This window comes from Monodon monoceros, unplaced genomic scaffold (genome assembly GCF_005190385.1).
Source record: "Monodon monoceros isolate NGI ecotype Baffin Bay Population unplaced genomic scaffold, NGI_Narwhal_1 Super_Scaffold_21, whole genome shotgun sequence".
In the NCBI taxonomy this organism is placed as follows: domain Eukaryota; kingdom Metazoa; phylum Chordata; class Mammalia; order Artiodactyla; family Monodontidae; genus Monodon; species Monodon monoceros.
The window spans coordinates 70,469,441-70,496,058 of record NW_021703778.1 but is presented as its reverse complement, the minus strand read 5'-3'; the positions used below and the strand labels follow the sequence as shown (position 1 = coordinate 70,496,058).

The following is a 26,618-nucleotide window of genomic DNA, read 5'->3' as shown; positions in this document are numbered from 1 at the left end:
CTAAACACATGGATAAATCTCAATAAGTACTGATTATACAAAATGACAACAAGAGTAATGACTAATCGTGAGGATCTAAAAACAAAATGACAATGAAATTCTGGACATGAAAGAAGGGACTGATCAGAAACTCTTAGGGTCCTTATGTCCGGGGGAGAGAGGCTGTGGCAGAGGCTGCTAGCTGCCTCTCAATAAACATTCCCCTTTCTTCCTTAGTGATACAAATCCTGATTTTAATAAGGAACAGTGTCACCCAGCAAAGCAGCTGCATGCCCAGACTCCCTTGCAGCTACTTTTGGCCAATGCCATGGGAGCACATATGCTGTGTGCCAATCCCCAGAACTGTCCTTAAATGAAGGGGTATTTCTACTGCCCTTCCTCATTCCTGTTGTCTGGAGCTCAAATGCCCCTTGACTGGAAAGATGGAAGGAACCGCCAGCTAGTCTGGGCGCCCTACTTCCTGCCTTCCTTTATCTGTATGGGGAATACCCTGCTGTCTTACTTAAGCTGCTGATTGTTTTAATCATGTGCAACTAAAGCCAATTCTACCTAATATAAAGATGAGACTGAACCTAAGGCTGAGTATTGTTGGGGAGGGGCGTATAGTTAGTGATGAACCTTAGGCTTTGCTAAATTAAGTTAGAAACTCAGGGATAATAAGAGGCTAGAAATAGAATATAATATCCAAACTACTGGAAAGAATAAAAAGGAAGAAAAAAATTAATAGAGTGAAGAAAGGAGAAAAAAGAAGTCAAAAAAGCATTGTAGAGAAGAAAGTACAAAACAGGATAGTAGAAAAAAAAATTCAGGTGTATCGATATACAATAAATATAAATGAATAAACTAATCAATTAAAAGAGAGTCTCAGATAAAATTAAAAACATCAACAGCAAAATGCAGAGATTCACTTAAAACAAAATAACACAGAGATGATGAAAACAAAGGGATAGGAAAACATATAGCAGACAAATACTAACCAAAAGAAGACAGCACAGGTATGTTAATATCAGACAAAAATAAAATTTCAAGCAAAATATATTAGAGGTAATGAGAGTCACTACATAAAGATAAAAAAACGTTTTAAAATGAAGATACAGCATTTTGACATAGGCATCTAATATCACTGCCTTAAAGCAAATACTGACAAAAGTGCAAGGAAAAACAGACAAAGCCACACTAATAGTGAGAGATTTTAACACAGCCCTCTCAGTAATTGATAAATAAAGCAGGTAGAAAATCAGTAGGGCCTCAAAATATTTAAGTAATGCAATTAACAAATTTGACCTAAAGGATGTAAATAGGACACCGCATTCAACAACTAGAGAATCACATTCCTTTCAAGCAAAGAGAGAACACTGAAAAAAAACAAAACAAAACAGTGTAGTAAGGGTGTTTCAACAAATAACAAAGATCTGATACTACACCAACCATGTTCTCTGACCATGGTGCATGAAAAGTAGACAACAATCACAAGATAACACAACACCACTATGTGCAAACAAAAAATACTTCTAAATAATTCGTTGGTCAAAAAAGAAATCCTAATTGAAATTGGGAATTACTCAAAACTGAATGACAACAAAAACACTACATACAAATATTTGTGGGATGCAGCTAAAGTAATACTTAAAAGGCAATTTATAGCTTTATATGGATATATTAAGGAAAAGAAGATTGGAAATTTACAAGCTAAGTGTCCAATTCAATAAATTACACACAGAACAAAAAGTAAATCCAAAGGAAACATAAAACAGCAAATAATAAAGAACACAAAGGAATTAGATATCAAAGAGATGATCAAATCAATAAAATACTGGTTCTTTAAAAAGATTAATAAAGTAGACTAACTCTGACAAAAATGGTAAAAAGAGGACACAAGGAAACATCATTAGGAATGAAAAAAGGGCACATAACCACAAATCTGGGAAAAATTTTAAAATAATAAGGGCATATCATATGACTGATATGAGGCCAACACAGCTGAAAATGCAGTGTGATGACTCATCAGGAGAGAAAGAAAGAAAGAGAGAGAGAGAGAATATGCGTGTGAGTGATGGTAGGGGCAGTGGGAAGGGTGATAATGGTGGCGACTGGGAGGTGCCAACGAGAAGTGACAAATAATCACCCTGGCAGGTGAGTCACAGGTTTCGAGCCCTGGCATCACACTTTTAACTTTTCAAAACACTTCATATCCATTGTCTCATCTTATTTCAAGAAGCATCCAATTAAGTAAAGGCTGCTACCTCTTAAAATTCATCTTAGTAACAGCTTTTCTAGTTTCTTAATAAGGAAAAACAACCATTCACACGAAGACTGAAGCTCAAGTGGAGATTTTTTGATGTTACCAAATCAACAAGAAACATAGAGGAAAAATTGCTAAAGATACCAGATGTCAAACTTTTGGGTAAATAACTTTAACTGAAGTGCCATCTTGTTTTTTTTGTTTTTTTTTTTTTTTTTTTTACTGTTTCCAGCTATGATGCTCCCGTTTTCTGAGCCTCACTCTATTTAGTAGACAGGGTTACTTACTGGTGGGGTGAGTGTGAGGGAGCCAAAGGGGTGGGCTCGGGCAGCCCTTTTGGAAAATTTGAAATAAAAGCATAACAAAGGTCAAAGCTACCAGGCCTAGTCTATAAAATACAGGATTGAAAATTACCAGTTACTCCAGAGTTTCTGCTATCAGCCATCATTTCCATTTGAATCTGTCCCCTCCTTTTTTTTTCCCTAAGGAAATCCACAAACAGGAAGCGAACCATTTGAAAATTCTGATCATTTTGTGTCCCAGCAGCAAATAAAAACCATCAATAGAAGCCACTTTTAGCCTTGAGTAATATTTTCTAAAACAAAACACAAAGAACCTGTGGTACTTAACTATTCTGTTATTGATTTACTGTGGTTGGCAAGGTAATGTTGAAGAAAATTAAATGTACGGAAAGCTGAAATGCGTTTTCTGTGGCAGCGAACGGTGTGGCCTGTGTCTTCTGAGGCAGTGTCACTGGCCGTGTGCAGAAGGAACGAGAAAGGGGGTGCACTTCATCTGGCTACAGATAAGCTGGCGATGGCCTTCCCCGCAGAGCTGTATGAAACCAAGTCTGTTTTCACCGTTAAGAAGGACAAAGTTATTTAGGTACAAACTTGCTTCTTCTGGTAGTTATGCTCCCGTTTACACAGAGACCTCAAGTCAATCAAATCCAGTACGGATGGATTGAGAGGCTTCTGTGTGTCTGGCTCTAAACCTGGTTTTTAGAGTGAAAAGACTCCCCCTGGCACATTCATGCCTTATTTGGTCCCCTCAGAAAAGTAAAAACAACCTCAACAAATAATAATTCAAAATAATTTTACGCTAATTATTGATTCAAGAGCAAAGTGGTCATATTGTTTCAAACTTGGGCATCTGCATGCAATGTTATCAAGCAGTATATTTCCTATTTAGTGAAATGGTCTGTTTTCAAATGTAGAGGCACTTTACATACCTACAGGCCACTGTAAATCTGACTCCCTTACTTAAGACTAAGAATCTGAAAGTTACAGTAAAACTCGAACACTTTACTTTTAGCTAGTCCCTCAAGCCTTTATTCAAGTCCATTTTTTTGTAGTTTTTTGTAGTGCTTACACACTTACTATCTGATTTCCCAATCTAAAGCACAAAATAGAAGAGGAAGAGGGGAGGGCTGTTAGAAAGGGGAACAAGGGCAGGAGTACTAAGTGACATCTATTAGCAACACTGCAAAACAAGAACAAAACCAAAGAACCAGCTTGGGGTCAAGCAGTGCAGGGACAAGTGGCCCTCCACGTGTTAACGTCAGGAGACACTAGTACAGCAGAACGCAGCAAACAGACTGTTCATGATGATGGTCTAAAGAACATTTTCTAAAAAGCCAGACCCTGATGTATGTAATCCGTTTAAAAGGATAGGGAAGTGTATATAATACATTTAAAACCTCTTGCCTATAATCTTTTTTAAAAGTTTTGGTTTTATAAGGAATAAGTCTCAGTTATCTGAATAATATCCTTCCTTGGAAGTAGCTCATTTACTGAAGGTGGTGAATAGAAGACTTGCTGCTCTTTGAGTTTTGGAAGGTCAATATTAAACAGGGGAAAGCTCACACTCCGTCTGGCCGCCTTTCAGCAGCACCGTGCGATGTCACCTGGCAGACAAGCCTTCAGAGCCTCTGAACTCAGTAAAGACATATGGGGCCACTTAGGGCCCAAGTTTATCTTGGCTTCCTTTGGAGAGAGTTTGATTACTTCTAAGATTTATGGTCAAAGCAGAAGGAGAAAAGAAATACCTCACAGAGCAGATTTATAACCTCATCTTGTTTTTATAATCACATTAGGGATGACATCCTATGACAGGATCTTGGAATGACTACAGGGCAACTTGGAAACTCGGTGGTAAGTTTTATATTTTGGGGTTTGGAGCATTTTGTACTTGCAAAGGTCAGGGAGGAAAGGACCAGGGAAACGAGCCAGGGGACGGTCAGAGAGTGAGTGTCAGCTGGTCTAATTTTCTGTGTCAACTCTGAAAATTAGATAAACAATGACAAACCAGGCTTTTAAAATGAACTTGTCACTTCTGGTTCTCTTGATACAAGGTAACATTTTTCAAGTCCTGGTAGCCCTAAAGACAGATTTAACCCCTGAGAGGTTTATGTAAGTGTTCTAAAGTCCCCACATCTAAACAAAAGGTTTAGTCCGGCCCTATCACCCTTAAAAGAAAAACTAATCATCCTTGAAACTTAAATATGCTTCTCCTAACAATTAAGCGGACGTTGCCTAGAGCCAAAGGTCCAGTCTTCTGCAGGACAGTCTCAGCAACTTGATTTTTTCTTTCTGTCATCTCGTTGGCTCTCCAGACCCGCTCAGCCCTTCAACATGGTCCCTTGATCTTTCAACCACCGTTCTCAGCAGGTACCGGTTCTCCCTGCACCAACTCAGGGGAGCACAGACTCTGTCCTGGGTCCACCCCGCTTCTCTGCTGTTATGAAGACATCAGGTAGAAGAACTGCTCTGGCCTACAATTTGGCTGCGACAAGCTCCCTGGTGGGGAGGGGGACAGATCAGTGAATCTTTCTAATAGCTGCCCTTAGTGGCTTTGCTCTAAGGATATTTATTCAGTTTGAATACGTTGATTTGGAGAGAAAAATACATATATGTATTTACCAGCAGCTGAGTAGAGCTTTTCACTCCACAAAGTGCTTTCAACCTCATCATCTAATTCAAGTGTCACAGTAATCCCACGAAGTATCAGGATGGCATTACTGTCACTACCTATTTGTGGATTTGAAAACTAGGTTCAGAGAAGTGATTTGGCTAAGGTAGAGTTGGGATCTGAACTGGACATCAGCTCTAAAGCCTGTGCCTTTTGTTACAATATGTTTTTGTTTTGTTTGTTAATATGTTATGTTTTGTTATATTATTACATATAATAACAGCAGTATAATAGCCAAGAGTTGTGAGCACCTAACCGTGCCAGATACTAATTAGGTGTTTTCATTTACAACATTTCATATGATTCCCCAGCCCTGTCAGAAGTAGATGTGAGCCTATTTTACAAGCAAAGACATTGATGCCCCTAGGTGCTAAGGACTGCACTTCAGGCTGAAATCTCAACACTGGGCTTGAACCCGGGTTCTTGGACCTCATGTGTCACTCTTTCCCCACACTCTACAACTGGCAGAAACAACCCCCCACCCCCCAACAAAGCACAAATGCCATAGTCTGCCCTGGATCAAAGTATAAAATAGGTCTTTTAAGGTCCTGTGACCCCCCAGTCTTTGCCTCATCCCTAAATTCGAAAGCCTTTTTCCTTTCTGATGTAGAAGAGTCTCCTTTTCCAAAGTGTTCCAAGCTTCAAAATTACCTCTGCCGCCAGCTAACTGTTGAGAAGAAAACCATCTGATTAAATCAACTCACAGGATGGTATGAATAACCACAGGCAGGTAATTCACCTGTGGTTCCTAGGAGCCTGTGGATTTCATTCTCTACAGTGAAGCTCTTTCCCCCCTCGCTCTGGGAACTCTGTGCTCTGTAAAACAAGGAGAACAGGACCAACTGCACAGGAAGCCTGTTTGTATGAAATTCCCAGCACACAGGCTATCCTGGAAGCAGCCCTATAGTCATGACTATCAGTGGCTTAGACTTGGCAGTTCTTATCATACTTCTTTTCTACGGAAATTTTTGTAATACCTAACATGTGTTCAATGCTAAATCTGGAAGACACTAGACCAGCTCCCCTGATAGCTGCACACAGTATGGGTGGACGGGCAGAGGAGAATGAGGGGTCTTGCTCTCCATGTATTAAAGACTCTCACCACTCACTGAGCGGCCCCTCCCCTGAGCCTCAGGCCTAAAGACCTAACTCACTCCTCCATTTAAAACAGGAATGAGCAGACTTCCCTGAGTTCAGAATTCCGTGTAACTAAAACACAAAATAGAAAAAAGGAAACCCAACTGTTGCACTCGTGCACAGCCTATAGACAAGACAGCAGTGCCCTCAGACGGCATTTCAAATACAGTTTATTAGTGTGTGATATGAAAAGGGTATTTTTATTGCATGATATAATGCAATGGGACCTTGGGCGCTCTGTGGAAAGACCTCACACTCAGAAGTGTAATGAACCCGTAGTCCCCAAAACATTATACTGTACATTAACCTATCATTAATGGCACATTAGGGCTAGGGGCATTGCACGCTTGCTGGTCAGGGCTCCATCAGGACAGTGTTGAGAAAACCACACAGTCTTCCCAGGCTTAAAACAAATAGAGAAAATAAATATTCCTGATGTCTACAGGCAGCTTTAATGGAAGTTCAATCCCAGCTCTGCCCTGTAATTTCCAAGCCTGCTTTTTTAAGAGAGGAAGACACACAACTGAACAAGAGAAGAAAACGAGCCTCTTGCAGTCCACCCACAGCTACTAGCCCTGCAGCTCAACACCGGCTCAGCAAGGTCACGAGCAGACCGGCACCTCTGGTAGTAGCACAAAAGCTGCCTGCAAGACATCCAGGCCTGGACTGTAGCCTATAGAGGTAAACAGGGTCTTGGAGACTGTGCGCCTACCTGCCTCACTCTCTAGATGGGGAAATCAAGGTTCAAAAAGATGAAGGAAGAGACAACCTATCCAAAAGAAAAATGGTCAAAGTATGTGAAAAAAATACAAATGGCCAACAAACACATCTGGAAATGGCCAAAATGTTCTATGGCAGGGTCCTGGTTAAATAAATATGGACCATCTATATAATGGAACACCATGCAGTATTAAAAAGAACAAGACAGACTTCATGTGATATGGAAAGATCTTAAAGAGAGAAAGTAAGGTACAGAACAATAAAATTAAAAATTCTAGAAGGACACAAGTTACTGTTAACAGTGCTTAACTCTAGAGAGTGGGGCTGGGAGCTTCTTGTATATCCTTCTGTACTATTTGAATTTTTTTTTTTTTTTTGCGGTATGCTCCAGACACACAGGCACCGGGCGCGCAGGCTCAGCGGCCATGGCTCACGGGCCCAGCTGCTCCGCGGCATGTGGGATCTTCCCAGACCGGGGCACGAACCCGTGTCCCCTGCATCGGCAGGCGGACTCTCAACCACTGTGCCACCAGGGAAGCCCTATTTGAATTTTTAAACATAATTTTAACACTAGTTTTAGAAAGTCAATGATGAGAGCAGGAGCAAACGTTCTGGGGAACTTCGTATTTCCTAACTTCTATGCTAAGTGCTTTGTGTGCTTTATCTTGTCTGGATTTTCACAAAAAACAGAAACTGTAAGTTGGTCACTGTTATCCCCTTTCCATGAAGTGGGAACTGAAGTTGTGAGGGGTGAAATAATTTATTCAAGGCGACCCTCTTACCCATCTACTTTCTATAAGGAAACAGAGTATTTGTAAAATAGAGAAAAATCTTTCCAGACTCTGACGCAGCCCAGGACCACCTTCCTGGAGACAGCTCGCCAACCCCAGCAGAGATCGAGGAGGTAGGCAAGACAAAAGGCCGCTGGCTCCGACTGCAGTTGAATCAAATTTCTGGAAATATCTAGTCTCCACATCACAAAAGGGGATGGGGCCTAGGGACCCCAGGCTACATACACTGTTCAAGTAAACAGTGCTTGGCAACCAGGGTTCAAACACATGAAGGGAAGTATTCCCCTAATTAAGCACGAATCAATTTCAAAGGAATCCCAGATGCTGCTCCATGAAGAGGTAGCTGTCTCAGACCAGCAGAATCACAAGGTGAGAGTGGGGGCCAGGAAGGATGGGGCAGCTGCACACCTTAGGACTATCTGTGCCAAGTTTCAACGTTGCTGCAGCAAGTTTGCTCTGTTTTCTTATTCCTCCATTCTTCCCAATAAAAGAGTCTTGTTATTTTTGGGTAACAGACTTCGCAGCAAAATTTTAAAATGCTAGATTTTATTTGTCCTAGGGTCTGCCAGCACATGCTGTAATTAAAATGTTGATTAGTAAACAGTTTAAATATATGGCAGACAATGCAGTTAGAGCCTACAGTTAGGTCAATATGTGATTTAGATTTGCCATTTAAAAAATCTCATTTAAATTTTGCATACATTAATCACTACCATACTTCAAGGTTCTGATATCCACCTGACTACAATATTAAAATAAAACTTGCTGCCCCAGGGAAATCCTACTTATTCTTAATTGTTTCGAGGCTTTGATGGGCTTTTAATCTAAGATTAATTTATGCAATTTTAAATAACTCTTCTTATGATTAATAAGCTTGAAAATTAAAAGGAGTCTAAAGCAATTATAATGAGCATTTGGTCATAACCTCATTAGAAGAAGGAGTGAAGGATACAGCTCTGGAATTCTTACAAGACTACAGTTTAAGGTTACTTTTAGAGAAGTCAAACGTAGTTCCTGAAATTGCAAAGGCAGGTTAGCAAAGGTCAGTGTTAAAATGACGGCTAGCTAGATTAGCATACTAATGATTTTCCCTGATAGTGACAGAAAGGACACTGAAAAGAAGATGCAGAGAGAGAGACAAATGACATGCTGCCAAGAAGCTACAGGCTCTGAACTTGGCTTCCTATTCTTTTGGCTGGAGACCTTCATGGAATTTCAGAAAGAGCCAGGGGGTTAGGACATCCCTATTTATAAATCAGTTCCAGCCACAGATTCTGGTCCACGTGGAGCAAGCAGAGATCAGTCCTGTGTGGCCTGTTTGCCTGTTGTGGTTGGGCCACTGCCCTGCTTAAGAGCAAATGGCAGCTTCCTGCAGCCACACTCCTCACCGGTGTGCAAAGCCCTTCCAGAGCTGGCTCGCTGCTGAGCCACCACTTTCTAATTTCCATATTCAGACAAATCCTTACAGCTCTGGCTGGAGCTGAGATGCGTCCTCTGACCACCCTCGGCCACCCTGTCCTGGGTCCTCACACCGTGCAAGTCAGCAGCACACAGCTCACCCTGCCTTCTCTAAATGTCTCCTATGGGTGTGTCCAGTCTGCTCCTTGAAGATCTGGATGGTTCTTAAATTCCTTTTGAACCCATCACAGTACCTCAAAGATGCAGACAGCAAATTGTTATTAACTGACTGTCTCATAATAATTCCCTCCAACAAGATGTTCATAATACTGACTAGAGGACTGACATGAAAAGTTAAGACTTCCTAATGCCTGGGGAAGAGTAACTCACAGAGGTCTGTCTATCCTTAAAAAATTACCAATTCATTAGACACTAGCTACAAACGCCCAACGTATGTATATTTGTTTTAAGTTGCATTAAGCTCCACTAAGCATATTTGTCTTTCAAGAAGCTACTGGTCAGACATGCCCAGGAACATTACATGAGACAAGTCATGACCCAAAGAGGCTGATTTAGTGCCCCCACATATGTCTAGCACTTTACAAACACTTTCACAAACTCTATTTTAGTAGGAAAAAACCCCCACCCTTCAAGATTGGTATCACTACCCCCATTTTATAGATGAAGAAGCTGAGGCTCTTGGAATTCCCTGGCGGTCCAGTGGATAGGACTCCGAGCTTCCACTGCAGGGGGCACGGGTTCGACCCCTGATCAGGGAATTAAGATCCCGCAAGCCGCACGGCATGGCCAAAATAAATTTTTTTTTTAAAAAATTAAAAAGTAACTGTTGATTACCCAGAAGACGCAGAGGCTGTAGTTGAAAGTTTATCTTCTGATAACGCAGATCAATGTTCTTTCCAATTCACCATGTCGCTTCTTGTCTCTTGTTCACGACAGACTCACTTTCAAGATCTAGAGCCCATCTTCAGCCTCTCCAGACTTCACATTCAGAGGACAGAGTACATCCTGACAGTTGTCAGCCACACACCTTTCCAGTCCTACGACTTACAGAAATGAGCGGGGTCATGACCCCACGCCTGTGCTTTCCCTCTTCTGATTCCTCTAATGCCTGTGCTGGCCTGGACACTTGCAGGCTGTCTTCCCAGCCTTAGTCTCCCGTCTGCCTTCCTGATGGACCCTGATCACTGTCTGGCTCCCTATTCTGTGTGACCTGGCTACTTTGTTCACATGTCTCTGAAGGCGCTCATCAGTTTGGCATCTATAGCATTTAGTTCTTTCTTCCCCTCTAGTCTTATTGAGATATAACTGACATACAGCACTGTGTAAGTTTTAGGTGTACACCATGGTTTGACTTTACATATATTGTGACAAGATGACCATAATAAGTTTAGTTAACATCCATCATCTCACACACATACAAAAGAATGTTTTTTCTTCCTTGTGATGAGAACTCAGGATTTACTCTCAACTTTCAAATATATCATATAGCAGTGTTAACTACAGTCATCGTGCTGTGCATTACATCCCTAGTACTTATTTATCTTATAACTGGAAGTTTCTACCTTTTGACTACCTTTATCTTATTTATCTTATAACTGGAAGTTTCTACCTTTTGACTACCTTTATCCAATTCCACCTTCCCTATACCTCTAGTAAACACAAATCTTTTTTCTATGAAATTTTTAAAAAAGATTCCACATATAAGTGAGATAATACAGCATTTGTCTTTCTCTGACTTATTTAACTCACCATAATGCACTCAAGGTTCATCCATGTTGTCGCTGATGGCAGAATTTCCTTTTTTATGGCTGGATAATATTCCATTGTGCATTATCTATCGATCTCACAACTTCTTTATATTTATTCATCTGTTGATGGACGCTTAGGTTGTTTCCATGTGTTGGCTATTGTAAGTAATGCTGCTATGAACATGGGGGTACAGATATCTCTTTGATATAGTGTTTTTGTTTCCTTCAGATATAGTCCCAGAAACGGAAATCCTGGATCATATGGTAGTCCTATTTTCAATTTTTTGAGGAACCTCCATATTGTTTTCCATAGCGGCCTTACCAGTTCACAATCCTACCAATAGTGCACAAGGGTTCCCTTTTCTCCACACCCTCACCAACACTTATCTCTTGTCTTTTTGATGACAGCCATGTAACAGGCACACGGTGATATGTCATTGTGGTTTTGATTTACATTTCCCGTATAATTAGTGATGTACCTGTTGGTCATTCGTATATCTTCTTTGGAAAAGCATCTATTCAGGTCCTTTGCCCATTTTTAAATTGGTTTGTTTTTCTTGCTATTGAGTTGTATGAGTTCTTTGTATATTTTGGATATTAACCCCTTAACAGATATGTAGTTTATAATTTTCTTCCCCATTCTGAAGATTGCCTTTTATTTAGTTCTTTTTGATCATCTATTCAACAGAGATCATTGCACAGCCACTTTGTGCTGTGTATCGTGCCAGCTGCAGAGGATGCAATGGTTTCCTCACCACACCGTAAGCTCCTGGAGGGCAACATTAGTGTTTCATCAGCCTCTGTATTCCTTACAGCTGTGCAACTCAAGTAATGGTCTGGGAGCCCTTTGCTACTAGTTTGCCAGAAGATAAGGAGCTATGCCACAAAGTAAATCAGCACACAGCTTCCTCACCGAGGAAGTTTTGCGACAAAAAAATGTCAGGTGAGTTAAACAGAAGACTTTGAGACACGCTTGATTTGTATTCTGGTACAAACTCCACATCGTGTGTTCAAGAAACAGTTCAGATACTAACACTAGCATACTGTCCATATATATATTTTTTAAGTACAGTTACCTTTTTTTAAAAAATTTATTTATTTTTGGTCTTTGTTGCTGCACGTGGGCTTTCTCTAGTTGTGGCGAGCGGAGGCTGCTCTTCCTTGCGGTGCACAGGCTTCTCATTGCGGTGGCTTCTCTTGTGGAGCATGGGCTCTAGGCGCATGGGCTTCAGTAGTTGTGGCATGTGGGCTCAGTAGTTGTGGTGCATGGGCTTAGCTGCTCCACGGCATGTGGGATCTTCCTGGACCAGGGCTCGAACCCGTGTCCCCTGCATTGGCAGGCGGATTCTTGACCACTGAGCCACCAGGGAAGCCCCCGCTGTCCATATTTGAGTAGCACTGAACTAAAGCACCTAGCAATATATTCTGCATATAGAATGTGCTCAGTAAGGTTTTCTGAGTTAAAAGAAATTTCTCCCAAACTCAGAGAGTAATATCTCTTAGAAGCCACTCACTCCTATAATCACGATGGTAGAACTAAAAATGAGAGAAGGTTTTGTGGCCAGATAAATTGCAGAACGTACTACACCTTCAGTTTTTTGCTGCAGGTTGACAAAACCAAAAAGCAGTAATAGCTCACAAATTTTCACAGCTTCCCTTCAGATTACCAACTAACAGACAGGTGCAAACTGCTGGTGATTACTTTCTCTCTTCCTATTTGGTTTGTTTGCACTGAGGTTCAGGCGTCAGCCAGGCCCCGGCCGCTGTGTCCAGATACAAGCTCTCTGATTCAACCACAGCCCTGCAGATTCCGGGCGAGGCCAAGGTGGAGGGGATTACAAGGACTGAGTTGAGTAAGCATTCTAGAAGGGCATTTTTGGTCTCACAAGCACAAACTGCTGAAATTCTACACATTTCTTTGTGGGGCGTTCGTATTAGTTTTGTTTTGGATTTCTAGAAATGGCCTGACTTAGCTGAAATTCCCACAACCACAGTAACAACCCCCTGTCCACTATGCATCAATAGATATTTTTCCTGGCTGTGTCACTCTAGGCAAGTCAATTAACCTCTCTGAGCCCCAGTTTAATGCATCAGTAAAATGGGAATAAGAATAATCTTTACAGTGTTTATGTGAAGGTCAGATGAGATAGCGTATATGAAAGAACTCTGTAAACCCATGTTTTTAAAAATGTTATCCGTTTAGCTTAATTTCTCTCTCTAAAATAAATCTTTTCTTTCTTTAAGGTTAAAAATTAGAAGGCTTGGGCTTCCCTGGTGGCGCAGTGGTTGAGAATCCGCCTGCCAATGCAGGGTACACGGGTTCGTGCCCTGGTCCGGGAAGACCCCACATGCCGCGGAGCGGCTGGGCCCGTGAGCCATGGCCGCTGAGCCTGCGCGTCCGGAGCCTGTGCTCCGCAACGGGAGAGGCCACAACAGTGACAGGCCCGCGTACCGAAAAAAAAAAAAATTAGAAGCCTTTCTGAATTTATCTGCAGCCCCAAGTTGTAGGCAATTGTTGCTCCAATTTCTTTCAAGTAATTTCAGAGGAAATAAGGTGTAGTACGGATTCTGACCAGTACGGATATTGGATCTAAGCTGTGTTTCACATGTGTGCAGAAAGTAATACACTCACATAAATACCCCAATGTCCTGCAAGGTCTGGCTCATTTGTCACCCCATTCACAAAGCCTCCCCAGATACCCATGGCTGGAAGAAATCTTGCCTTCCCCAGAACTCATTGTACCTGTTAAATTCATATCATTTCAATTCGTAACTATTTATTGAGCATTCAACTTGGGGCTAGGGATTGGGCTAGATGCTGAGGATACAAAATAAAGAAGACATGATCTCTTCTTCTTGTTTATGGGCTGTTAAGTTACCACCACAAAGTGTGAAAAGTGCACTGATACAGGTACTTGCCAGAAAGAAGGGTGACATACAACAGGAAGCCAGCAACCTTACTGAAGCAGGCCGGAGAAAGCTTCACAGAGGCTGTGCCAGTTGAGTCTTGGAGGCTGAGTAGGAGTTCACCACATGGACGTGAGGAAAGGGCATTCTTGCCGAAGAAACAGCACAAGCAAAGACGTGACCATGTGAGGCTCACGCATTAGGGAACTGTTAGAGTGCAGGCTGCGTGTACAGGAGTGCCATGAGGTGGAGGGGCAGCTGAAGGCGGGCAGGAGCAGGTGGGGGAGGGCCTTTGGCGAGTCTAACAATCTGTCCTGTGCTTGGCTGTTCATATCCTCATCTTCCTTGCTAGACTGTAAGCTGGTTGAGGGCAGGACTCAGGGCTGACTGCTTCCTCGGCATCAGGCTGGATGCTCTACCCAGAGCAGATACTCAGCAAAGAAAAACGGTGAGTGTGTACTGAGACGCACGGGCCTGACACTGTCTCCCTGTCGCACAAGGGCAGAAAAGGCTGCTGAAATACAAATCTGCACTAGACGTGCAATGGGTTACAATTCAGCCAGCCCCCCAAAAGCTAGCCTTACGCCTTCCTTTGGTACTTAACCCACTTTCCAGATGATGCGCACTGCTGCCTGCACAGGAGAGCTAGAAAGGGGGCCATTTCTGAAGGCAGGAAGCTGAGCTGCCCAGCCAAAGCTCTGCCGACCTCCCGGACAGGGGAAGGAAAAGCTCGTTTTGGAGAAAGAATTTTCCAGCCCTGGAGCTGGTGCCTCAGGCCCTGCAAAAGCCAGTATTCCAGGGTTGCCGATTTGCCTTCCCCAGAGTTAGAGCGAGAGTATTGCAGAGGCAAGCCTGTGGCTTAAAAAAAAAAAAAAAAATCATGTTTAATTTAAAAATTAGAAACTGGAGCAGGCTGTGAGCACAGGGGTTGATTGAAACAAAATTTAAATTCCTGTCAAGCCCATTTAAACATGGGGGCCCTTCATAGACAATTAGCTGCTCCCTGTGAATGCTGAATAAACTCAGGCCTGGTCACTGCGAGAAGAGAGGCACCTACTGTGAGGCGCTGAAAAAAAAATTAACTAAAATCAGGCTGTATGAAATATTTAGCCTTCCAGTATATCACCGGGGTTTGAAAGTGTAAACAAGACAAAAATCGATTCCTTGGTGCCCTCATATCAATCCCCTAAAAATGGTTAGGGCATCTGTTTCTGCTAAATTTTGTTTACATCGGCAGATTTGCCTTAATTGCAGTTGTTTATCTCTCATTGTCCCTGGGGCCCTAATCTCCCGATTACTAATACTTAACACTCATTTCACATCTAAAGCTACTTCTAATCCTCAACAGGTTTGGGGGGCTCTTAAAATTATTGAAACCGCAGAGGCGGGAGACACAGCCTCTTTGTGAAAGGAACATTTTCTTATCTACTACCAGCTGGGCCCAATCATCACCAGGGATGGCTACAACAAAGGTGCTAAAAGGCTCTTCCACAATGACTGCTGCTCCACCGGGGATTCAGAGGATAAAAAAGGGCTTTGATGGAAAAATCTGAACAAGAGGCTAAAGCAGTCCAGCCAAATAAAGTTACTGTCATAATCAAAAGCTGTCAATCACCATGAAAATCCAATTAAAAATGTCTCAGCACAGCCCTCTTCAGTGGAAAAATGTACCCTATTTATACAAATTTTTGTCAACTCCACAACAATCCCACAATTAGAAAGTCCTGCTATTAATTGAATCCTCCCCCCAAGTTTAAAAAGAGATGCAGGCCATTCAGAAGCCTTCTGAGGGAGCTGAGACACACACAGGCTATTGGTATACAATTAAGAGTTAATCGGGTTACATTTGAAAATTCCATTTTTATTTGTATCAAGGGAATCTTTGCACGGATAAATGAATGGTACCTAGTCTCCTACTTCAGAATCAGTGACCATTTATATTAAGAAAACAGAGAAATGGTAAACCAGGATACTGGGAAGAAACTAGTCCACACTCCGGCAAATGTCTCTCGGTAGACCACGGCCTAATGTTTAATTCTAATCTTGAAAATCGAATAGAGGACAGAAGGCCCAAATGTCTCCACTGCCTTTCTGCAGTCTCTAAACGGCCAAGTGAACCTCAAGTTATCTGCAGGCAGATTTGGCCCCCAAATAGCTGTGTATCTACTAAAGGCCTCACTGAAACCACAAGGCTCGCGGTCCCCAAAGGTCTCTCTTGAAACTGCTACAAATTAAAAAGCAAACAACCCATTAAACAAATCCAGCTGGTTACAACTGTAAATAGGAGGCTTCTAATATTTTTCCAGCCCTTGAAATTCCTGGTTAGACTCATTAATTATTGATAAGAATTGCATCTATTTATTGGAGTGTACTCACAGGAAAACAAGTTGGCCGCTTTCAATGGCGATTCCCAAATCACAGAGGCTGGGCTTCAAGATCCTTTTGTATTTCCCCCACAAGTGGCTGTCTCCAGATTTTTCAACCTAATCCATTATCCCCGAGAGCTGGGGGGCGCGGGGTGGCCCACATCTGATATGCTGATAAAGACCTTGGGGTCCCCTGCCATCAATCTCACCCGGCAAAGATGGTGCTGGCCAGGTGGTCTCCTCTAAGTCTTGACTGTCTAATGACCTCTTGATCTGGATTTAATTGTCAAAGGTGAATTCCCAAGTGGTCAGAACACACGCCAAAGATCACAGGTGCCACTGAGCAAGGCCTGCTTTACACTTTCTTGCTCTTCCCGTACTTCCAGGGTGTACAGCCAAACCCTAGTGCCTGTTCTGATGGGTCTGGCTATACTGGTTGTTAAAAGCTTTGAATGGTATCCCTGCAAACACTGCAACATCCTAGATATTCCATTATTTTGGCGCCAAATGATTTTACCCACATGACCTCTCATAGCAGGAAGTCAAACAAAAACCTCTGATCAGACCATGTAGTTCTAATATGGCCATCCTAACTTACACTGAATATCACAGAGTCCAGGGATGGCTTGTTCTTGGGTGAGTTTCCTCAACTTTACTCTGAGCTCCTGCAGAACAAGGGACATGTCTTGTTTGTCTTTATGTCTAGTACAGTGTTTTACTGAAATGGATTAGAACACAAATGGCACATGCAAAGAATAATAATCAGTAGTGGTTTCTCTTCTTTTAATCAGAACAGAGAACTCGCCTGAATGACAGCAGCATAGGACCAAGCTAGGAACTGAATTAAAGATCATGTTTCTCCTTCAAGGCACTTACAATCTAGTTGGAGAAAAAAGGTATCAAACCAGTGAGTTTCACCTGGAGAGCTTTTAAAAACAACAAAAAACCCCCGGTACCTGCTCCCTGGCCCAAATGTCAGAGATTCTTTGATCTGGGTTGAGATCCAGGCATTTTTTTTTTAAAACCCACTCAGATGGTTCTGATGAGTTGTCCGAGTTAGGAATCACCATACTGTATGAACCAATCTGTGAATCTACCATGAATATATAATTTATGTAATTAATCGCTGTTTCAAGTTAGAGGCAATAAACGGTGGAGGGCTTCCGAGAAGGGAGCAAGCACTGTGAAGGGGAAGAGTAGGGAAGGCTGCAGGGAGGAGGATGGAGAAGTTCAAGGACAGCAGAGAGGAGAGAATCCTAGGCTGAGGCCATCACCCAAATAACAGAAACTCCCCCTGAGTTGAGTAGCATCAAAGGAGGAAGGAATGTAACAACATACTCTAAAGAGCCAGCTTAGCCACTGTGAATGTGGCAGAACACTGAAAAGCAGACCCACTGATCCACGTTACGGCAACCAAGATAACCAAACTGTTCCTGTGGTCTGTGCAGCCTTATTGTGCCTTGAAATGTGATGCTGGGAAGATGACAGTCAGCCCAGTAAAACAAGAAAGAAGACTTGCAGGCAGGAGTTCAAAACACCGCAATCTTAAACAGGCAAATCATCACCGTATTAAGAGATCTGACTTGACTGATGGAGGAAAAAAGTTATCCTAAACTGGGAAATTAAAACTGTCAGATTGCCATGATCAAGGAATGACAGATTTTATCTATCTGTATCTCTCTTGCTATGTGCATGTATATAAATACACACACACTTAACACACATGTATTTATCTGCTAAAGTCTCGTGAAGAGATTAAGCAGTCACGTCTATGGAAAAACAAAGCTTGTTTTCTGGGGTTATAATCTCTCTGTTCTTGCTGAAGTGCTAACATGTCATCAAAAATTCAAATTAAAGCTGTCTGATTTAGTGTGATCTCAAGCATCCAGACAGTGATTCTGCCGTTGTAATTATGTGCAATTAAAAGCTAAAATCAACTTCTTACTAGTGGATTCCTATTTATAAGCAGACACAAACAGATGATTTTAATGGCCTTCAGAACTTGAAAAAAAAATAAAATCATGACATGGTTGTCAACTGGCCCCCAGGCTTCTGTGATGCCTTTTGTGCTCGAAGAAAATATTTAGTTGAAGTTTTTCAATCCTATCCAGGGTTTCCCCCTGCAAATTTGGGGTGCCTTGGCCAATAAGCTGATGTGCACCTCCAAATGAATAACCAAAAGCAAAACTGATGTCTGCAAGAACTGGAAGCCAGACACACACGTAAGTCTGGCCCTAACGGTCTATTTTAAAACATGCTCCATATGAGGCAACAAACTAGCTAAAGGTACTAAACTACCAGCAAGTTCAGAATTGCTTATTAAACCATCATTAGTATCTTTTTTTAAAATTTATCTTATATGATATTTATTTATTTTAAAAAACTTTTTATTGGAGTATAGTTGCTTTACAATATTGTGTTTCTACTGTACAGCAAAGTGAATAAGCTATACGTATACATATATCCCCTCTTTTTTTGGATTTCCTTCCCATTTAAATCACCACAGAACACTGAGTAGAGTTCCCTGTGCTATACAGTAGGTTCTCATTAGTTATCTATTTTATACATAGCATTAATAGTGTATATATGTCAATCCCAATCTCCCAATTCATCCTACCCACCCCCCTCCCCCCTTGGTATAAACCATCATTAGTATCTTAAAAAGCTTAGATTGCAAGCACATGGTCCATGAGCACTATGCAAGGGGGCTGCAGAAACGTGCCTTTCCTCATATTTGTACTTAGGACACCTGTAAGCCCCGGATCAAAATAAACCGGAACTCATTTTTGATCCAGTTAGTAGAATGAGGTGATGATGCTGAACTTTATCTGAGCCCTGTACTCCCAGAAAGGAGTAACAGGTGAGGAATCTCCCTACTCTCTTGTTAGCTACAAAGGACCATCCTGCTCACACAGAGATAAGACCCCTTTCTATCCTTCCTCATGACTTCCTAAGACTGGCGGATGACTCCCTTGTTTACCTGCCTCCATAACCTTGGCCCCCTCCAGTTGCTTTGAGACATTCCTCATTAATAAACATTCTCCCTATTGCAAGTGCCTGAATAAAATCATCTCCTTAATCGTCCCATGCATTTTGTGGCTTTGGGTCCCACAATGGTGAACAAAGCCATTTGGTCTAAACCCAGAAGTCACACCGGAATTTGAGTGCTGGAGAGAAAAATTCCAATGTGGTGGTTTTTCCGATTTTTAAAAGGGACCATGCAGATGCCCAATTTATCACATACCTTGATTAACTTAGAGAACAACCTACCAATCTATCTGAAAATGTAATTACAATCAGGTTTGGATAAGCGGAAAAGCTACCAGTGACAATTTAATTTAGAGGAATTAAACAAGTTAACATCTCTTTGCAAGTAATTAAATGTTTAAACAGATTTTTCTGGAGCAGTTTGGTGTTTATTAGCCCCCAAACAATACCACCTTCAATACATAAAGCGTTCTCTGAGAAATGAGATGCCTTCAAGTTTGCAGCTGCTGGGATTTAGACGAAGGAAAAAAAAATCTAAAAGCACTATTTAGATTATAACTGACACCCCTCCCTCAAGACCCACACCTGCTTCTCTTGTATTTCCAGTCCCACTATTTACTTGCTTTCTAAGCAAAATGTCAAATTTCAATTGCAAACTGCACTCTGTGTTTCTTCTCAGGCGCCTGGATAGAAAACCAAAGCTGAGGAAATGCTAAACGAGGACGCCCTGCTCTGGAATGCACAAGGAAATGCACAAAATAACAGGCATTATTAGAACCTAAGGAGAAAAGCCATGTTTTTAAACAATTACTAAAGCAGTATAGTTATAGCATAAAGACAATTTCTGCGCCAGCTTGTTTCTCTGAAATTCTCTCTGCCACTGAACAGCTAGAACAGATAATAACTATTAGTAAATCAAACTCCTCTGCAATATCCAGCTGTGCCTCATGCATTTACATACAGATAGAATGGGTATATGTGTTTAATATGTATGTGATACGTACTTTTACCACAGTCAAAGTGCATGGGACAAAGGAGGAGGAGAATGGCAATCGGATCAGCATGAGATAATAAAGTGGCCTAGCTAAAGTATTAGCCAGCGATTGATCTCAAACCGGGATGCTGCTTCTTCTGACCTGATTACTTACTATGCGTAGATTCCATTAAATAGAGCTTAGACATGGAAAGCTTCTGGAAACACTCTAAATGCATAGAAGGATCTACAGCGCTCTGAATCCAAATTGTAACTGCATAGGAGCCCATGGCCCACACCTTCCCTGCTCAAATCAAGGCCCACGTTCAGGGTAGGCTGAGAGGTTAAAGGGCCGCCTGAGAGCTGGTGGGAAGCCCTGCCGAGTCCCACAGGGAGGGCCCTTCCCTTTCCTTCCCTTCCCCCCAAGCAAGCGTTTCACCCTCCAAACGAATGCCTCCCTCCTGGGAGGCTTGTCCTGTCCTGGCTGCAGAGCTCTAACTATCAGAGTGGGAAGGTAGTGAGGGAGCTGAACGATCACTTAGGGTCACGGTCCCCTTTGAAAAACTGATGACAGCCATGAATTCTTCTTTAAAAAAATGCAAATCGCCACATGCATATACAATTTTGGATGTAATTTCAGGGGCTCTAACAGACTTCCTGAATGAAGTCACAGACCCTAGGTCAAGGATTGCTGATCTGGTCCATCCCCTTCATTTTGCAGATGAAGACCCAGGAGTGGGGAGGGATTGGAGAGCTGCTGACAAGGGAAAGGAAGCTTCCCTGCTAAATCCGCCTGACCTTCGCTACAAAAGAACCCGAAAGGAAGATTAATTCGGCAGAAGGAATTCTCTGTGGTTTACACAAGCAGATGGTCTATAGAGTAAGGTTGCTCACCTGTCCCTTTTACTTAAAAATATGTAAACATATAATTTGCATAGCCAAGCCAGCCACACACCTCTCCATCTCTGTGCCTTCACCTCAGGTTGTCTCTGTCCCTGAGTGCAGGGGTATGATTCTTAATTTTTTGTTTCCCTCAATCTGATTATTGACATTTTGGGAAACTTTCCCTACCGCCTTCTCATCATCGTCCTCTCCCCTCTTGCTGCAATCCCATCAATCCTTTCTGACTGGCAGAAGCTGCCCTTTTCCCACATAAGCTGTGACACGTTTGATTGGTTGTCTGAAGCCTCTGAACACCGTCTGCCACCTCCTCAGAGTTTCTACAGCCTGGAAACTTTTTCCTAAGTTTGTTGGTTTTCAGTCACAGAGCTGGGGCAGCACTGATATAGGTCTTTCCTGTGTTTTACATTGGAGTGATTTAAAAGTGGGTTCTTTAATTACGGAATCATCGTCACAGGAACAGAAAGAGTGTGTGGGGGGTTCCTATCTGTCTGGCTGTGTCAGCATGCCAAATGCTCCTGGGCTGCCTGCATGGCTGGTTTTCCTTTGCTGGGTTTAAAGCTGACTCCTGATGCATGCAATAACTCTTAAAGAGTTGAAGAAAGGTCAGATCTTCCCCAAGGATGAAGGACTTCCCTATAACTGAATAGAGTCCACTCAAAAGAATTAACTCAAGAAAAAAGGTACTTATGGGTGGGTGTGCTGCTTCTATGTCAAGTCAAAGTTTTCAGACCTGGGTACTAGGGTTCCTTCTATTAGAAGTGGAATTTCTTAACAGATTGCCCAGCTGGTGGTGAATATACTGCCTGTTTGAGCTCTACCTTTGTGGGTTTGTGACTCCACGAGACCAATGTCAGTGGAATTTCTGTTCCAGCAAGCACTAGAGGTTTCACATTGCTCTGAAAAGGTTTGGGGACTTGACACACTCACGCTTTGCCCATCCTTTCCTCTGCCTGGAATGACCCCTTGCAAACTCTCTATTACAATTCAATCCATCCTCCAAAGGCTGTTTTCAAATGCTACCTTCTCCATATAGCTTTTCCCCATTTCCCCGTATGGATCCCCACAGAACTCCGCAATTCTTTTATAGTACTTAGTTTATTCTAATTATTTGTATACTTGCCCTACCCCCGCAACACTGTACGTGTGAAGCCTACCCTGCATCTTCTGCTGATTCTAGCACGGGACTTTGCACATAACGGTCTATAAATACCTACTGAATCAGCTGCCTCCCTGGTTCTGAGATCTCCCAAGATGACGTGGATGCCGATGACGAGACTTCCGAGTTAATTCTTCATGTAGCTTAAGGGCTACGTGCCAGAAAACAGTACCAGTTCATGTGGACCCTGGCCTCCCCCAAATGTGAGCATTAAGGCAAGTTCTTGGTCCAATTTTAAAACATTTCCACTTAGAACAGAAAAACTGTAGCCATCTTAGGAACAACCACGCCAAGCAGAGAGAATTAAACAGCTAAACGACTAAATGAGTTCTAACATTGGGATTTTAATAGCCTCTAGCGTCTAAGCTTCAGTTTTACATGTCATCTTTAAGAATGATATGGTCAAAAATTGCAAAGATGATGATTTTTAAGACTTGGATATTCTGGTATATAAGGTGACTCCACCAAATAAAACAACAAAAACCACTTGAGTGCCTGCTAAGTGCAAGGCCCAGGCCCAGAGGTGAGGGTGTTTGGGCACACCTCTCCCTACATTCTGATTTACTTAGGCTGGGACTTGCTGTGTTCACTGGTGGTCAGGGTCACACCCAAGTTCATGTAAGAGTTCCGTGATGGCAAATCCGTAACTTTCCATATTTCCACCCGACTTCACCTCTGATGCTCTCCCTTTGATTTGCAAAATGCAGGCCCATAGGGAAACCTCAACAATCCTGCGGGCCTCACAGCTGACGTGGCCCAAGCTGTGCAGACCATGTTGGTACCCTGCTGGGTGGAGTCACCACGCTTGGGAGATACACTGCTCTTTTTGTGAAAGGCAGCCCCCCCTCCCCCCCCAGTGACAAATGGGCTCTACAGTTCATGCATTCCAGAGGAATGCGCTCAGCTTCCAGATGGGAGCACCACCAAACAGGTTGTAGACGGAGAGGGAAAAGGAAAAATTAAAGCTATTAATATGCTGGAAGGAATAGAGAGACTGGTTTCTTAAGGGGGTCCCTAAGATGTGACTCAGGTTCCTCAAGCCAGGGACAGCCCACTTTCTTCCCTATCCCCTTCTGGGCCCAATATTTTGGCCAAAGGCGGGCAGGGCTCAACCCCCTTGACCACAGGAGCCTCACACACATTCCATTGTTTCCTGCCCCCTCACTGAGCCTGTACTAAGCCAGGGGGTGCCTCACTATTGCTATACCTAGGGGAATAAACTCATTTAAATCAAACTGTGAGCAGTACTAGAAATAATGTTAAATTAAGTATAGGATAGTGCTTCCTGTGACAATTTTTCATTGTATTTTATTGATTGATATTTATTAATTAAAAATATGGGACGGCACACACCAGGGTGTATAGTTGTAAACAGATATATCGAAATACGTATTCCTCATCTCTCTCCACACACAGACAGCCACATATGCTTGCTTTCAAGGCACTGAAAGGACTCACCCTTCAGCCTTATCTTTACAACTTGCCACCCTGGAGTGGTGTTCCCTACCAACACATACATCTGGATGCATTTATGAGTGTATGTACGATCTGCAGATGTTTTATTTATAAGTGGCCAACTCACTGCAGCACTGAAACATGCATTTACAAATAGATATCTGTTTTATGAAACCCTATTCCTTTGTTTTAATAGCTGAGCTATCCAGCCATACCATGATAATGTACAAGGTAAATGGGTCTCCATCTCTAGAACCTGTTCCAAGTTTCCTCAAATGTGACTAACTGCATGAATTTCCCAACCATCAGAGATCCGCCCCCGTCAAAAAAAAAAAAAAAAAAGACCAGTTTATTCTAGACATGAAACCTGCACAGTTATAAATTGCAGGGGTTTTAGGGGTGAACTTTAACTTGAAACTACCCTGAAAACTGAGATTTTGCTCCAGGGGTAACATGAAGAAGAAAACTACCTTCCTGGAAAGCACTTACGATATAAAAGGGAAACATACAGCTATTTTATATTTGGGGATGAAATCTGTATTATACAGAAGTTTGGGTGCTTAGAGTATTTATAAGGATGAAATACAAAGGCTAAAAACCTTTGAACCGATATCTTTAAAATGATTATTATTTAAAGTGATGAGAGAAGACTAGTCAGAATTTGTCCTGATTGCAATAATCTGAAGACAGGGAATGGTATGCAAAACATCAGAAAGAGTAGACTATAATTATTATTTATTAATGCTTGATGCTAACGTTATTCTAACAGCTTCTGCGTTGTCAAATCAACAATCTGCACTAAATAAATGACCATTTGGGAATTGTTAGGGAACGTCTCTGTTCCTCTCCCTGCTTGACTAAAAACTGTCATTTGCAATCAAAGGAAGCGGCCTTGGAGCTGAGAACACAGCACTTGCAGCCTTATAGTTGTCCCTTTCTGAGGAAAGACCAAAGATTCACATTAACTTGATCTTTTGCAGCCAATCTAATTTCATTCTACATGAATCCAAGAGGACTCCACGCCACATTCAGAATTTCCTGTAGGACTGCACTAAAAACGTAATATGCTGACTATCTTCTCTGTTACCAATCCTCTGAATTCTGAGAGGCTGTAATAGCAAATGAGGACAAGGAATAACCTAGATTAACTTGTGACCCTTGAGTGTGAGGCAAAGGAAAAGAATTCTGCATTAAGTTTCAAATTGGTGATGGGTTTTTAAGAAGTGAAAACTACTATCTGAGGATGTGAGCTTCAAAAAGCACCCACTGAAATGAAGTAAATAATATTGGCTTTGCTGAGTCTGTGGATGCTTTAAATCCCATCCTGGTCCTTTTAACAGAATGTTAAGCACGGATATGTAACTGGAGAATTCTAGTGTAACTAAGAAAGTCTACTTACCATCAATTCCTCAGGTGCTGGCCTTTCTTTTGGTTGTTTTCTCATGCTGTAAGAGAAAAACTCATATTATCTATATCACTTGTAAATTTGTGCTATAATTTCCACCATGGGCTATTTCTCCTGGAATTTGAATGTTTTCAAAATTCATCATGTTCAATTCTTGGCCAAAGCATTAGCCTGTATTCCCTTTCTTTTATTTTGACCTTCAATTAATCAGATTTTGGGGGAATCTCATGAATCAAAAATGCAAAGATTTTTTGGGGGGAGTTACTCTTGCAATACAGATAAAGAATGAATTTAAATTTATCCTAATTCTACTTCTGAAACTAATGTGAAAAAAAAAGCAGCAATGTTCGTTTCCTGACTCAGTTATCAATTCATTTCAAACAAATTTAGGGAACAATATACTTCTTTTTTGGTAACTGGGATAAGACAATAAGAAAAGAAACATGAATATCAGGTCAAATGAGAAAACATCTCATTCCTTCATTATTACTCCAAATGACAAGTAATATATAAAAGAGGTCAGGTATCTAGATAATGCTACAAAAGGGTTATTACATTATCTCAACTTTCATTTATTTTGGCTACCATGCAAGCTGATAATTCATTAAACAGCTGTCGGAAAGTTACGTTTGTTTAAGCTGCTTAAAGAATCACATTCCTCCTGCAAAATATTTCGTCTTATGTGCAACAGTCATAATCAGTAGCTGTAGCATGTACTTAGCTATGTGATGAAGCACCCAGTCATGGGACTGAGGTAACTGTGGGTAAGCTGCCTACTTGATGGCCGATTTATACTAAACTCAGAGTATCTGTGGGATGAAGTCATGAAAAGAGACTGCTGCTTCTATTACTTGGAAAATCACACAGACACTTTTTCTTTATATAAGGCAACCTCAAACAAGCAAGAAAAAAATAGCCCTTCATACAATCTCTGCATTTGCTGACAGTATTTTTTTTTTTTTAAGTACAGAGATCTAATGATCATTTGGTAAACAAGAACCGTAGTTATGAACCATTAATGACATCGAGGACATTTGCCTTCCCTATAAATAACCATATGCATCTCTCAAATACTGCATCCATTAGCAAGTAATTCAAGCTGTCTCGCCAGTGGAGTTGGTAACAGTCTTAATCTGACATGCCAAAGTAGCTGTATCTCTTGGGAAAACAAGGCTATTACCCACTATCATTTCTGTTTTGGCTTGACATCTGTGGAAATTTCAACACAGGTTATCCCTCCCTCTGTCTCCATAAAACTTCTATATAACAGCTGATTAATTTTTTGGACAGAAGGCAGGCAAAGCCCTATCTGCTTTTCTCCCTCTCTGCTCAGAAAGGGCCCCACCCCCAGGTTGGTCTCAGACCACATAGTAGGATAAGCACAGTGGTCACGGCACAAATCCAACATCTCGGAGCGGGTGATGCCAAAACCCGGCGC

General features: G+C 41.8%; 1 protein-coding gene across 4 annotated transcripts in view; it reads right to left on the bottom strand.

Annotated features, from left to right (window-relative positions):
• The window catches only part of MAP2K5 (mitogen-activated protein kinase kinase 5), a 278,521-nt gene that overhangs the window by 11,176 nt on the left and 240,727 nt on the right, over window positions 1-26,618 (bottom strand). For all 4 annotated transcript variants that reach the window (XM_029238396.1, XM_029238395.1, XM_029238397.1 and 1 more), the window contains one exon: window positions 25,175-25,220. In XM_029238396.1, the coding sequence (XP_029094229.1) occupies window positions 25,175-25,220 (46 nt within the window). The remainder of the gene's footprint in view (window positions 1-25,174; window positions 25,221-26,618) is intronic.